General features: G+C 44.9%; 1 protein-coding gene across 1 annotated transcript in view; it reads left to right on the forward strand.

Moving 5' to 3' along the window:
• The window catches only part of ppp1r13bb (protein phosphatase 1, regulatory subunit 13Bb), a 52,299-nt gene that overhangs the window by 19,197 nt on the left and 18,886 nt on the right, over positions 1-14,216 (forward strand). The window contains 5 exon segments of the mRNA XM_046291789.1: positions 6,748-6,922; positions 7,584-7,783; positions 9,712-9,852; positions 10,960-11,152; positions 12,278-12,397. Coding sequence (XP_046147745.1) covers positions 6,748-6,922; positions 7,584-7,783; positions 9,712-9,852; positions 10,960-11,152; positions 12,278-12,397 — 829 coding nt within the window.

Here is a 14,216-nt window from a genome sequence, read left to right on the forward strand (position 1 = left end):
AATAACGACTTCGTCTCCCCTCTCCATTCAAGCGGCAGCCCTTCACAGAGGATTCTGACCGGACCAAAGAAATTGCATCAGCGATAGGTATGTCTATATCTACAGATATGTCCCTATTCTCAGTGGTTGAGAAGAATAGGGGGGTGTCAGCACCTCGTGAAAGGTGCTTGAGCCATGTTACAAACTTCGTCCTCTGGCACTCATTTAAGCAAACAGGTAGTACACAAAGTTGTCAATGAATTGGCCATCTACTACAGATGGATGGACCTCCAGGGCTTCAGAGAGCTTCTACACAGTGAGACAGCCCATCACATTACCCCGGAATCGGAAATGAGAAGCACTGTGTTACAGAGAGTTAACACAAGTACACATATATTTCTCAATGTAAGAAAACATTGTAGCATAGGCCTATAATGTCTGAGTCACATTGATTTCACATGCATATTGCACTTTATTTGAGTGTTATAATAATTTGGTGGGTGCTTATTTGATCTATGTCACACGTACAAGTGTGTATTAATACATGTGGGCATTGAAAATGTGTTTTTTGCATATTCCGCTCTCCCTGAGACCGCCTCGGTGAGTGAGGTCAAGGCCAGGGTCTGCCATTATTAACGGCAACTCTGGAACAATTAGGGTTAAGTGCCTTTCTCAAGGGCACATCAATTAGGCCTGGCTCGCAGTCGGCGTTCCAATTCATCCCAAAGTTGTTCTATGGTCTTGAGGTCGGCTCTGTGCAGGCCATTCAAGTTTTTCCACACCAATCTCGACCAACCATTTCTCTATGGACCTCACTTTATGCACGGGGGCATTGTCATGCTGAAACAGGAAAGGGTCTTCCCCAAACTGTTGCCACGAAGTTGGAGCACAGAATCGTCTAGAATGTCATTGTATGCTGTAGCGTATAATTTCCCCTCACTGGAACGAAGGGGCCCAGCACGAACCATGAAAAACAGCCCAAGACCATTATTCCTTCTCCACCCAACGTTACAGTTGGACCTACGCATTGGGGTAGGTTGCATTCTCCTGGCATCCGCCAAACTCAATTTGTCCATTGAACTGCCAGATGGTGAAGCGTGATTCATCACTCCAGAAAACACGTTTTAACTGCTCCAGAGTCCAAAGGCAGTGAGCTTTAAACCACTCCAGCCGACGCTTGGCATTGCGCATGGTGATCTTCAGCTTGTGTGTGGCTGTTCTGCCATGGAAACTGATATCATGAACAGTTCTTGTGTTGAAGTTGCTTCCAGAGGCAGTTTGGAACTCAGTAGTGAGTGTTGCAATCGAGGACAGATGTGCTACGCACTTCAGCACACTGCGGTACTGCTCTGTGAGCTTGTGAGGCCTACCACTTTGCGGCTGAGCCTCTGTTGCTCCTAGATGTTTCCACTTCACAATAAGAGCACTTACAGTTGACCGGGGCCGCTTTAGCAGGGCAGAAATTTGAAGAACTGACTTGTTGGAAAGGTGGCATCCTATGACTGTGCTACGTTGAAAGTCACTGAGCTATTCAGAAGGCCATTCTACTGCCAATGTTTGTGTATGGAGATTGCATGGCGGTGTGCTCGGTTTTATACACCTGTCAGCAATCGGTGTGGCTGAAATAGCTGAATCCACTAATTTGAAGGGGTGTCCCCATAATTATCTGTATATAGTGTATGACTTGTGATCATTCACTGAGTATAGCAAACATTAGAAACGCCTTCCTAATATTGAGTTGTACACCCCTCTTTTGCCCTCGGAACAGCCTCAATTCGTCGCCGCATGGACTCTACAAGGTGTCGGAAGCGTTCCACAGGGATGCTGGCCCATGTTGACTCCAATGCTTTCCACAGTGGTCAAGTTGGCTGGATGTCCTTTGGGTTGTGGACCGTTCTTGATACACATGGGAAACTGTTTAGTGTGAAAAATCCAGCAGCATTGTAGTTCTTGACACGCTCAAATTGGTGCGCCTGGCACCTACTTCCATACCCCGTTCAAAGGCACTTAAATATGTTGTCTTGCCAATTCACACTCTTGAGTGGCATGCATACACAATCCATGTCTCCAGGCTTAAAAATCATTCTTTAACCTGACTTCTCCCCATCTACACTGATTGAAGTGGATTTAACTAGTGACATTAATAAGGGAACATAGCTTTCACCAGGATTCACCTGGTCAGACTGTCATGGAAAGAGCACTGTGTACAGTGCATTCGGAAAGTATTCAAACCCCTTGGCTTTTCCCACATTTTGTTAGGTTATAGCTTTGTTCTAAAATCGATTCAATAGTTTTTTCCCCCCCTCAATCTACACACAATACCCCATAATGACAAGGAAAAAATAGGTTTTTAGACATTTTGATAAATGTATTAGTGTTTAAACATACCTTATTTACGTAAGTATTCGGACCCTTTGCTATGACACTCCAAATTGAGCTCAGGTGCATCCTGTTTCCATTGATCATCCTCACGATGTTTCTCCAACTTGATTGGAGTCCACCTGTGGTAAATTCAATTGATTGGACATGATTTGGAAAGGCACACACCTGCCTATATAAGTCCCACAGTTGACAGTGCATGTCAGAGCATAAACCAAGCCATGAGGTGGAATGAATTGTCTGTAGAACGCCAAGACAGGATTTTGTCGATGCACAGGTCTGGGGAAAGGTACCAAAACATTTCTGCAGCATTTCACTGTTCAGTTTCAACTGGCCTGGGCCCTAGGACCATGTCCCTGTCCCAGGACTACCTGACATGAGGACTCCTTGCTGTCCCCAGTCCACCTGGCCATGCTCCTGCTCCAGTTTCAACTGTTCTGCCTTACTATTATTCAACCATGCTGGTCATTTATGAACATTTGAACATCTTGGCCACGTTCTGTTATAATCTCCACCTGGCACAGCCAGAAGAGGACTGGCCACCCCACATATGCTCTCTCTAATTCTCTCTTTCTTTCTCTCTCTCGGAGGACCTGAGCCCTAGGACCGTGCCCCAGGACTACCTGACATGATGGCTCCTTGCTGTCCCCAGTCCATCTGACTGTGCTGCTGCTCCAGTTTCAACTGTTCTGCCTTATTATTATTTGACCATGCTGGTCATTTATGAACATTTGAACATCTTGGTCATGTTCTGTTATAATCTCTACCCGGCACAGCCAGAAGAGGACTGGCCACCCCACATAGCCCGGTTCCTCTCTAGGTTTCTTCCTAGGTTTTGGCCTTTCTAGGGAGTTTTTCCCTAGCCACCGTGCTTTTACACCTGCATTGTTTGCTGTTTGGGGTTTTAGGCTGGGTTTCTGTACAGCACTTTGAGATATCAGCTGATGTACGAAGGGCTATATAAATAAATTTGATTTGATTTGATTCTTGTGCAAGTGACATTTAAAACATTCCTAACTCAGTTGTCAGAGAGAAAGGAAACTGCACAGTGATTTCACAATGAGGCCAATGGTGACTTTAAAACAGTTACAAAGTTGAATGACTGAGGATGGATCAAGAATATTGTAGTTACTCCATAATAGTAACCTTATTGACAGTGAAAATAAGGAATCCTGTTGGCAAAATGGCACTAAAGTAACACTGCAAATAAATATGGCAATGCAATTCACTTTTTGTCCTGAATACAAAGTGTTATATTTAGGGAAAATCCAATACAACACATTACTGGGTATCACTCTCCATATTTTCAAGCATAGTGGTGGCTTCATCATGTTATAGGTATGCTTTTAATCGTTAAGGACCGGAGTTTTTCAGGATAAAAAAAAAGAAACGTATTGGAGCTAAGCACAGGCAAAATCCTAGAGGAAAACCTGGTTTAGTCTGCTTTCCGCCAAACACTGGGAGTTAAATTCACCTTTCAGCAGGACCGTAACTAAAATACAAAGCCAAATCTACACTGGATTTGTTTTCCAAGAAGAATGTGTGAATGTGAATGTGAATGTTCCTGAGTGCTCGAGTTAGATTTAAGTAGATTTAAGTCAAAACTATGGCAAGACTTGAAAATGGTTGTCTAGCAATGATCAGCAACAAAATCGATAGAGCTTTAAGTATTTTGAAAATAGTAATTTGTCAAATGTTGCACAATCCAGGTGTGGAAAGCTCTTAAAGACTTACAGCTCTAATAGCTGTCTAAGGTCCTCCTACAAAGTATTGACTCAGGGATGTGAATTCTTATGTAAATTATATTTTTGTATTTCATTTCCAATAAATTAGCAAACATTTCTAAAAATGTTTTTTCAATTTGTCATTATGGGTAGTGTGTGTGTGTAGTGGGGGAGAAATTAATTTAATACATTTTTTTATTCAGGCTGATACAACATTTTTGAGGGAATAAGTCAAGTGAATACTTTCTAAATGAACTGTCGATCACTTTATTTCCCGCTTCTGTTCCTCAAATGTTATTTTTTGTTTTTCGGTTCTGTTCCCTCAACCAAGTTCAACCCATGCTTTGAGGTCCAGACTTGAATTTGATGGTGCCCATTTTCCATCCATAAGTAGACGTCAGGCTTTCAGGGAAGCAAAGGGTCACATGCTTTTGTTATAGCCCAGCATTTAAACTCCTGATTCAACAAATATCAACGTCAATGTAGAATCTCTTCAGTTTTTAGGTATTATTTCAGTGTTTTTGGCAGTAGTCTGTTTTCCTGCAAAATGTTGCACAACACAGAAAAATTACATTCATTTCTAATTTTCAATGGCACTTTTTATGACCGTGGAAATACAATTTTTTTATGCCGATATTTAAATGTCATGACCTCGATAATCACATGTTTAGTTAAGCCTATATCTTGTGAAATATCATTGGGAAGACGTTATAAATGTTAGTTACAACAGTTGTTAAAACTGTTCAGTCATCTGAGTCATGGGGCTGAGTAGTTGGGTGTCAGTGAGGCCACTGCAGCTCTGGCCATTTTATAGCTTCTATTCACTTAGCCAGTCAAGGGCTGCATCCTAAATGGACCCCTATTCCCTATTTAGGGCAGCATGTAGTCTAGCAGTTAGCGTTGGGTATGTGAGAACATTTATTCATTTTTTGCCCTTTTTAGAAAAAGTAGTGCTCTATAAGGAATACGGGGTCGTTTGGAACACATCCAAACACTTCTGGATTCAGTAGGGACTAGGGAGCATGCGTTCTGCCATGCTGCTCGTGTGTGTGTGTGTGTGTGTGTGTGTGTGTGTGTGTGTGTGTGTGTGTGTGTGTGTGTGTGTGTGTGTGTGTGTGTGTGTGTGTGTGTGTGTGTGTGTGTGTGTGTGTGTGTGTGTGTGTGTGTGTGTGCACGCATGATTAATGCTGTCCATTGCAGAGACATGGTGCTGAATCCCATTATGTGGAGAGTGAGGCAGGCAGGGTTTTGTGTGTGCATTCTTGCGGTTGTCATTTTCTTTTTCTCATTTTATCCATTTGCATTTGTGGTCCAGCCAGCCAAATTCACCCTACCTCCACTGAAGGGCATTCGAGGTATTTCTCTGTTGGTCTTGAGTGGGTCCACATTCGCTATAATTCACCAGCTATTTGGCTAGCTGTAGTGCTCGCGTCGGCGGCTTGCTAGCCAGCGTTGTGGAATAGCTTCAAGCTAGCTTAGCCAATGCTATAACATCTGTAAAGAGTCTTTACCTTGTTAGTAGATTTGGCTTCTTATTAGAGGAACGCATTGACGAAGAGATAATATGTAGGCACCCATAATAATAAAAAGGTTTCCCAGGTGCAGCATCTGAAAGGGTAACGTAGAACAAAACTATAAATCCTCACACTGGTATGATGTTCCCAAGGTCTTTAAGACAAGGACAATGTTTCGACTACAAACTAGGTCGTCATCATGATTGACCGATTTGGCCGTGCAGGGAACCTCTGTGTGCCAAATGGCAGAGAAGTGATTTTATTTTAAAAAGTAGGTCTACTTGAAACCCTGCAGTCATTTGGAAACATCGGCCTGTCATCTCCTCTCTTGGAACTTGAATTAGAGCAACACACAGTTGAGAAACTCCGAGAGAGATGAAGTCATCCCTCCTCCTTTTCCTTTCCTCCTTCAGAGTTCAGACCCAGTCGCTAATGTATTTCTTATATGGACAGCAGTTTATATTATTAATGCTGAATAGATGTGCACTTTTAGCTATTAGATGGAAGCTCATCTGTATATCAGGGTCTTGTGAGGACTGTCGTGTGTGTGTGCTTTCCTGCCAGCAATGTGTGATCAAAGTGTGCAACACAGGTGTGTGCGTTTGTGACCTGAGGAGTGTATGTATGAAGTGAAACATGGGCTTAAACCACAAATGTCACATGCTGTTACAGATTGCTGTGTTGTCCATGCACACATGCAGATGATGTTCAGACCTTCAAATGTGTTTGCTATGCATCAGATTGAAGACCGTTGACATTTCTAATCACTCTCCCCCCTCTCAATCCCTTTCCATCTCCCCCTCTTGCTTCCTTGTCTCTTTCCCTGTCCCCTTTTCTCCTTCCCTGTCCCTTTTTCCTTCCCTGTCCTTCTTTTTCCTTCCCTGTCCCTCTTTTTCCTTCCCTGTCCCTCTTTTTCCTTCCCTGTCCCTCTTTTTCCTTCCCTGTCCCTCTTTTTCCTTCCCTGTCCCTTTTTTTCCTTCCCTGTCCCTTTTTTCCTTCCCTGTCCCTCTTTTCTCCTTCCCTGTCCCTTTTTTTCTCCTTCCCTGTCCCTTTTTTCTCCTTCCCTGTCCCTTTTTTCTCCTTCCCTGTCCCTTTTTTCTCCTTCCCTGTCTCTCTCTCATTTTCTTTTCTCACCCTTGATCTGTCTGTAGGAGCAGCGTCTGCGCTACCTGAAGCAGCAGGAGCGGCGGCAGCAGCAGTCTGTGTCTGAGAGCGAGAAGCTGCAGAGGCTCAAGGAGCGCGTGGAGAGCCAGGAGGCCAAGCTTAAGAAGATCCGCGCCATGAGGGGCCAGGTGGACTACAGCAAAGTCATCAACGGCAACCTGTGTAAGTTTACACATGTATAAACGCACTCGCCCAACTCAGCCACGTGTACGCTGTGACCTTCCATCTCACCCCAAATCACCTCTACACTGTGTGTCCACGTGTGTGTATGTGCGTCCCATGGTATCCACAATGTATACTATGGACCACAATGAAAATAAGTCATTCAACTTTTTTTTGTCATCAATTATTTTTTTAATAAACTGGGTGGTTTGAGCCCTGAATGCTGATTGGCTGACAGACGTGGTATATCAGACCATATACCACGGGTATGACAAAACATTACATTTTTACTACTCTAATTACATTGGTAACCAGTTTATAATAGCAATAAGGCACCTCAGAGATTTGTGATATATGGCTGATATGCCACGACTAAGGGCTGTATCCATGCGCTCCTTGTTGCGTTGTGCATAAGAACAGCCCTTAACCGTGGTATATTAGACATATACCACACCTCAGGCCTTATTGCTTAAATATATCAGGTTTTGATGGGTTGGTTCCCCGGACACAGTTTAAGTCTAGTCCTGGATTTGAAAGTTAATTGAAAAACGCTGTTAAGTCAAGGATTAGGCTTAAAATGTGTGGGAAACCGCCCCTATATGTGTGCTGAACTCTAAGGAACTCAACTAAATCCTAAACCCTCCTCCCTCCACCCCTAAAGCGGCAGAGATTGAGCAGGTGAGTGGGCTGTTCCAGGAAAAGCAGGTGGAGCTGCAGTCAGCTGTGTTGCGGGTGGAGCAGCTGAGTCTGCAGCTAGAGGACCTGCGGCGGGGAAAGCTCAACGGCCTGCAGTCCGCACTAGGAGGACAGGTCACCAGCACTGCAGCCCTGGAGCTGCGCAAACTCTACCAGGAGCTGCAGGTAGAGTTTAATGTTCTGAACTAAAGTGCCATCACAAACCCTCTGCTCCAGTGCCCAATGTTTGATCCTGATCAAAATGATCCTGTATTGTGTCAGTTCTGTTCCCCCATTCATTTACATTTACATTTAAGTCATTTAGCAGACGCTCTTATCCAGAGCGTTGTTCGCCTTCATTTTACCCAAATGTCAATGGTTCACTGTTCAGCCTTCAACACTATAGTGCCCTCCAAGCGCATCACTAAGCTCGGGACCCTGGGTCTGAACCCCGCCCTATGCAACTTGGTCCTGGACTTCCTGAAGGGCCGACCCAAAGTGGTGAAGGGAGGCTGCAATACCACCACTATGCTGATCCTCATCACGGGTGCCCTACAAGGTTGCGTGCTTGCGCCCATTCCTGTTCTCCCTGTTCACCCATGACTGCGTGGCCACGCGACACAAGTGGTATGCCTGATTACCAACAACAACGACGACGAGGCCACCTACAAGGAGGAGTTGAGGGCCCAGGTGGAGTGGTGCCAGGAAAATAACCTCTCAAGTGGAGAGGGTGAAAAGCTTCAAATTCCTTGGTGTATACATCACTGACAACCTGAAATGGTCTATCCACACAGACAGTGTGGATAATGCACAACAGTGCCTCTTCAAGCTCATGTGGCTAAAGAAATGTGGCTTGGCCACTAAAACCCTCACAAATTTCTACAGATGCACCATTGAGAGCATCCTGTCGGGCTGTGTCACCGCCTGGTACGGCAACTGCACCATCCGTAAACGAGGGCTCTCCACACTGACTGCCCTCCAGGACATCTACAGCACCCGGAGTCACAGGAAAGACAAGAAGATCATCAAGGACCTCAGCCGTCCGAGCCACTGCCTGTTCACCCTGCTACCATCTAGAATGCGGACTGTTAAATGGTCACCACTCGCCGGCCTCTGCCCAATACATTGTCCTGAACTTCAGTCACTGTTACTAGCCAGCTACTTGCTCATTCTAATATTTTTTAAATTTCTTAATTACCTTTCTTTTGATTTTTGGGATTTGCATGTATTGTTAGGTATTACTGTACTGTGGGAGCTAGGAACATAAGCATTTTGTTACATCCGCAATAACATCTGTAAAATATGTGCACGTGATTTGATTCGTTGTATTGTATGTGCTATGTTAGAGATTTGGTCCAGTGTTATAATTGCATCCAAAAAAAGAGGGACCACATCTGAAGGGGAGCAGAATTTAACGCAACACAGAATAATTTTGAAATGGATTAAATGTTTTGAAAAACTGGGCCCAGGGGCCTCAGTGGGGTGGTCCAGAAATCTAACCCGCTGCCTCTGGATCACATATGCACTGTTTACTACCGCTGCGTGCATGGCTCTCTCTCCTAGCTACTTCTCTCTCTCAATCCTGTCGAATGAACAAAACAATAGCGAAGGAGTAGGACTGCCCCAAAAATAAACCCTGCCTCTTACTCACTAAAACGCTACCCTTCGAATCTTTCCCTGTGTCTGAATAATCTCTGTTCTCCAAAAGTTTGCACTCCTTCCCGTGCGTTAATAACCATTGGATTGGTAGGCAAAACAAATGCAAAGGACTATCCTTAGCTGTTTCTTCTGTGTGAACTGATGCGCTTTTCAGAAAAGTGCAACTTAAAAACTTCACAATGGGGAAACAGTTCTGCGGCCTGCTGCTTGTGGACAGCAAACTAGATGGAAATAGATGCTAAATATACTTTTGGATTATTAGGGTTATGTTTGGGCACACATGCGTGTGGGCCTATTTTTACTTCCCATATTCATACCCGTGTGCTAACCATTTGTCTTCCTATTCTTCTGTGTGTGTGTGTGTGTGTGTGTGTGTGTGTGTGTGTGTGTGTGTGTGTGTGTGTGTGTGTGTGTGTGTGTGTGTGTGTGTGTGTGTGTGTGTGTGTCACCCTCAGATCCGGAACAAGCTGAACCAGGATCAGAACAGCAAGCTGCAGCAGCAAAAGGATCTGCTCAACAAACGCAACATGGAGGTGACCCTCATGGACAAGCGCATCGGCGAACTGCGGGAGCGCCTCTATAAGAAAAAAGCTGAGGCACGTCAAAAAGAGAACTTACCTGTAAGGCTAGGAACGGACAATGCACAAACACACTGACACTAAGGAAAACACACACACACGGCAAATATGCATTAATATAGCCTCTTACAATAAAAACCTGGGTTAGGAGTGCACAACATGGACACAAACAATCTCCTACCCACCTGTCATATGTATGGGTAAGCTCACTTCTGTTGGCTCTTTTGGGACATTCAAAAGCTGGTGAAGTGCCAATCTGTTTGCTATCAGCATCATGCCAACTCCCTGTCTCTCAGAGAGCAGAAACAGATTAGAACCCAGGATAGTGTATTCCCTTAAACAGGACCGAATACAAGAAAAGAATAACAAGACTCAATACACATCAATACACACACTTACGATGGGATCCATTACTTCATATTGATACTAACCCTAATCTCTCCTTCCATCTTCCCTTTCTCTGTGGTTCCCCCTCGCTTTCCCCATCCCTTTTTTATCTGTGGTCCCCTCTCGCTCTCCTCCCTCCACAACGATTTCTCTCTGTGGTCCCCCCTCGCTTTCCCCATCCCTTTTTATCTGTGGTCCCCTCTCGCTCTCCTCCCTCCACAACGCTTTCTCTCTGTGGTCCCCCCTCGCTTTCCCCATCCCTTTTTATCTGTGGTCCCCTCTCGCTCTCCTCCCTCCACAACGCTTTCTCTCTGTGGTCCCCCTCGCTTTCCCCATCCCTTTTTATCTGTGGTCCCCCTCGCTTTCCCCATCCCTTTTTATCTGTGGTCCCCCTCGCTTTCCCCATCCCTTTTTATCTGTGGTCCCCCTCGCTTTCCCCATCCCTTTCTCTCTGTGGTCCCCCTCGCTTTCCCCATCCCTTTTTATCTGTGGTCCCCTCTCGCTCTCCTCCCTCCACAACGCTTTCTCTCTGTGGTCCCCCCTCGCTTTCCCCATCCCTTTTTATCTGTGGTCCCCCTCGCTTTCCCCATTCCTTTTTATCTTGGTCCCCCTCGCTTTCCCCATCCCTTTTTATCTGTGGTCCCCCTCGCTTTCCCCATCCCTTTTTATCTGTGGTCCCCTCTCGCTCTCCTCCCTCCACAACGCTTTCTCTCCGTGGTCCCCTCTTTCTCCCTAAAGCTAAACAAGACCAACGGGCCTCCCTCTCCCCAGCCGGCCCCAGGGACTCTGGGCCGGGTGGCAGCCGTGGGCCCCTACATTCAGGTCCCTCTGCCGGGTAGACAAGAGGGAGGCTACACTGGACCCCCCGAACCTTTGAAACCCCAGACGCTGGGTGTCAACGCCCCAGCCAATCATGCCCGCTCCAAATCAGGTTGGTCTACCTTGCCATCATGGACACTCTTCACCCGGTATGGTATAGGGTGTAGTTGCCCCTAGATGCTGATCTTGGGTCAGTTTTGCATTATTCCCACTAATGCTTAAGGTTAGGATTGGGGCACTGGAAGCTGATCCTAGATCTGTACTTAAATCAAACTTATCCTCAGAGCACACTGTGTGGTTGGTTTTCTAATAACCTGACATATTACTCACCTGTCTTTGTTGCTCTGTCATGCTTTCTCCTATGACTCAACTTTTATCTAAGAGAAAAGGAGATTATCTCTTTACGTTTGTACTCTTTCTGTCTTTGGCTCTACTTCAAGACAGCCATAATGACTTGACAATGGATGTATGGTAGTGGTTGGGACGGACACGTGAAGACAGACTAATTACTGAGCTTCCTAGCCACCCGTGAACAACTGTAGTCCTTATGTTTTCCCCCAGGAACTCAATTGGTGAATTCACATCACCAATTGTCCCAGGCATGCATGGTTTAGAACAGGTACTGATTTAAAATACCAAAAACCAGCAAACACAAGAGTGCTGCATCCCTGGTCCAAGTCATTATCAGACAGTTAGGACTACACATTTGCATGGTAATTTCCCCTGTAAATCTGATATAATATTTCTACCGAATGTCATGGATATAGCAGGATCTTTCTTTTAACTTATGTGATCTGTTAAATATTCTCTTTTGTTTTACCATTAAACTGCATCCAAAAATCTGATGGGGGAGCATAATTTAACACTACAAAGGATAATTTTAATCTGGCTTAAATATTTAAACTGCCCAGAGCAGGCAGTATCCATCAGGAGGCTGAAGAGCAGCCTCCCAGTCTCAAATCCTCTGGTCCCCCACGATCGCCAGTGATCCTGAAGCCCATGTCTCTCTCCTTACAGGCTTTACAGTTGATACTCCTTCATTACTTTTTTTCTTTCTATCTCTCTCCTCCTCTAACCTTCTTCTCTCCCCTTTTTTACTCTGTGGTGTATCCTGTGTTTCCCTCCCTCTGTTATTTCCTTCTTTCCCTCTCCCGTGCTGTGGTGTCCTGTGATTGTCTTTGTTCCACTGGGGGGGGTGACACCCCTACTCCTATCCCTATCTACCACGTTCGTCCAGGGGCGGACACAGTGCGAAAGCCCCTCGGCCCGTGGAAGGTGTCTGATTTAGACATCGTGGTGGACCCACTGCCCCCTTCCCCTCCAGAGGCGCGCTCGGGTGGCTCGGACGGCATGTCCCGTGAGTGTGGCAGGTTGCGTAGGTGTAGTCCCTAGACACTGATCCTGGATAGGATGCTGGTCCTAGATCTGTACCAAGGGGAAACTTCACCCTGGAGCGGTTGCCTAGTGGGAGGGATGGACGGCCCTTTGAACCTTACCTAGGCAGTAGTGGGCAGGATCTTCAGCATGTGACTTAGACACTGGCCTTTACACATTCGGAAACTCTAGCTCATAATGTCAACGTTTTTTTGTTTGTTTTAAGGCTAATACAACAGATACAAAGTCTGATAATACGATGCGCTAATACAATAGAGTTGAAGTCCGAAGTTTACATACAGTTAGGTTGGAGTCATTAACTCGTTTTTCAACCACTCCACACATTTCTTGTTATCAAACTATAGTTTTGGCAAGTCTGTTAGGACATCTACTTTGTGCACGACACAAGTCATTTTTCCAACAATTGTTTACAGACAGATTATTTCACTTATAATTAATTCACTGTATCACAATTCCAGTGGGTCAGAAGTTTACATACACTATGTTGACTGTGCCTTTAAACAGCTTGGAAAATTCCAGAAAATTATTTCATGGTTTTAGAAGCTTCTGATAGCTTCTGACATAATTTGTGTCAATTGGAGGTGTACATGTGGATGTATTTCAAGGCCTATCTTCAAACTCAGTGCCTCTTTGCTTGACATCATGGGGAAATCAGCTAAGACAGAAAAAAGTGGTAGGCCTCCACAAGTCTGTTTCATCCTTGGGAGCAATTTCCAAACACCTGACGGTACCACATTCATCTGTACGAACAATAGTACGCAAGTATAAACACCATGGGACCACGCAGCCGTCATACCGCTCAGGAAGGAGACGCGTTCTGTCTACTAGAGATGAACGTACTTTGGTGAGAAAAGTGCAAATCAATCCCAGAACAGCAAAGGACCTTGTGAAGATGCTGGAGGAAACCAGTACAAAAGTATCTATATCCACAGAAAGGAGTCCTATATTGACATAACCTGAAAGGCCGCTCAGCAATGAAGAACCCACTGCTCCAAAACCGCAATTAAAAAGCCAGACCACGGTTTGCAACTGCACATGGGGAGAAAGATTGTACTTTTTGGAGAAATGTCTTCTGGTCTGCTGAAACAAAAATAGAACAATTTAGCCATAATGACCATCGTTATGTTTGGAGGAGAAAGGGGAGGCTTGCAATCAAGCCGAAGAACACCATCCCAACCGTGAAGCACGGGGGTTGGCAGCATCATGTTGTGGGGGTGCTTTACTGCAGAAGGGACTGGTGCACTTCACAAAATAGATGGCTACATGAGGCAGGAGAATTGTAGATATATTGAAGCAACATCTCAAGACGACCATCAGGAAGTTAAAGCTTGGTTGCAAATGGGTCTTCCAAATGGACAATGACCCCAAGCGTACTTCCAAAGTTGTGGCAGAATGGCTTAAGGACATCAAAGTCAAGGTATTGGAGTGGCCATCACAAAGCCCTGACCTCAAACCTGACTCCGTTACACCAGCTGTATCCGGAGGAATGGTCCAAAATTCACCCAACTTATTGTGAGAGGCTACCCAAAACATTTGACCCAAGTTAAACAATTTTAAAGGCAATGGTACCAAATACTAATTGTGTATGTAAACTTCTGAACCACTGGGAATGTGATGAAAGTAATAAAAGCTGAAATATATATTTCTCTCTACAATTATTCTGACATTTCACATTCTTAAAATAAAGTGGTGATCCAAACTGACTTAAGACGGGGATTCTTTACTATGATTAAATGTCAGGAATTGTGAAAAACTGAGTTTAAATGTACTTGGCTATGTTG

Source organism: Oncorhynchus gorbuscha, linkage group LG12, assembly GCF_021184085.1.
Source record: "Oncorhynchus gorbuscha isolate QuinsamMale2020 ecotype Even-year linkage group LG12, OgorEven_v1.0, whole genome shotgun sequence".
Taxonomy (NCBI): domain Eukaryota; kingdom Metazoa; phylum Chordata; class Actinopteri; order Salmoniformes; family Salmonidae; genus Oncorhynchus; species Oncorhynchus gorbuscha.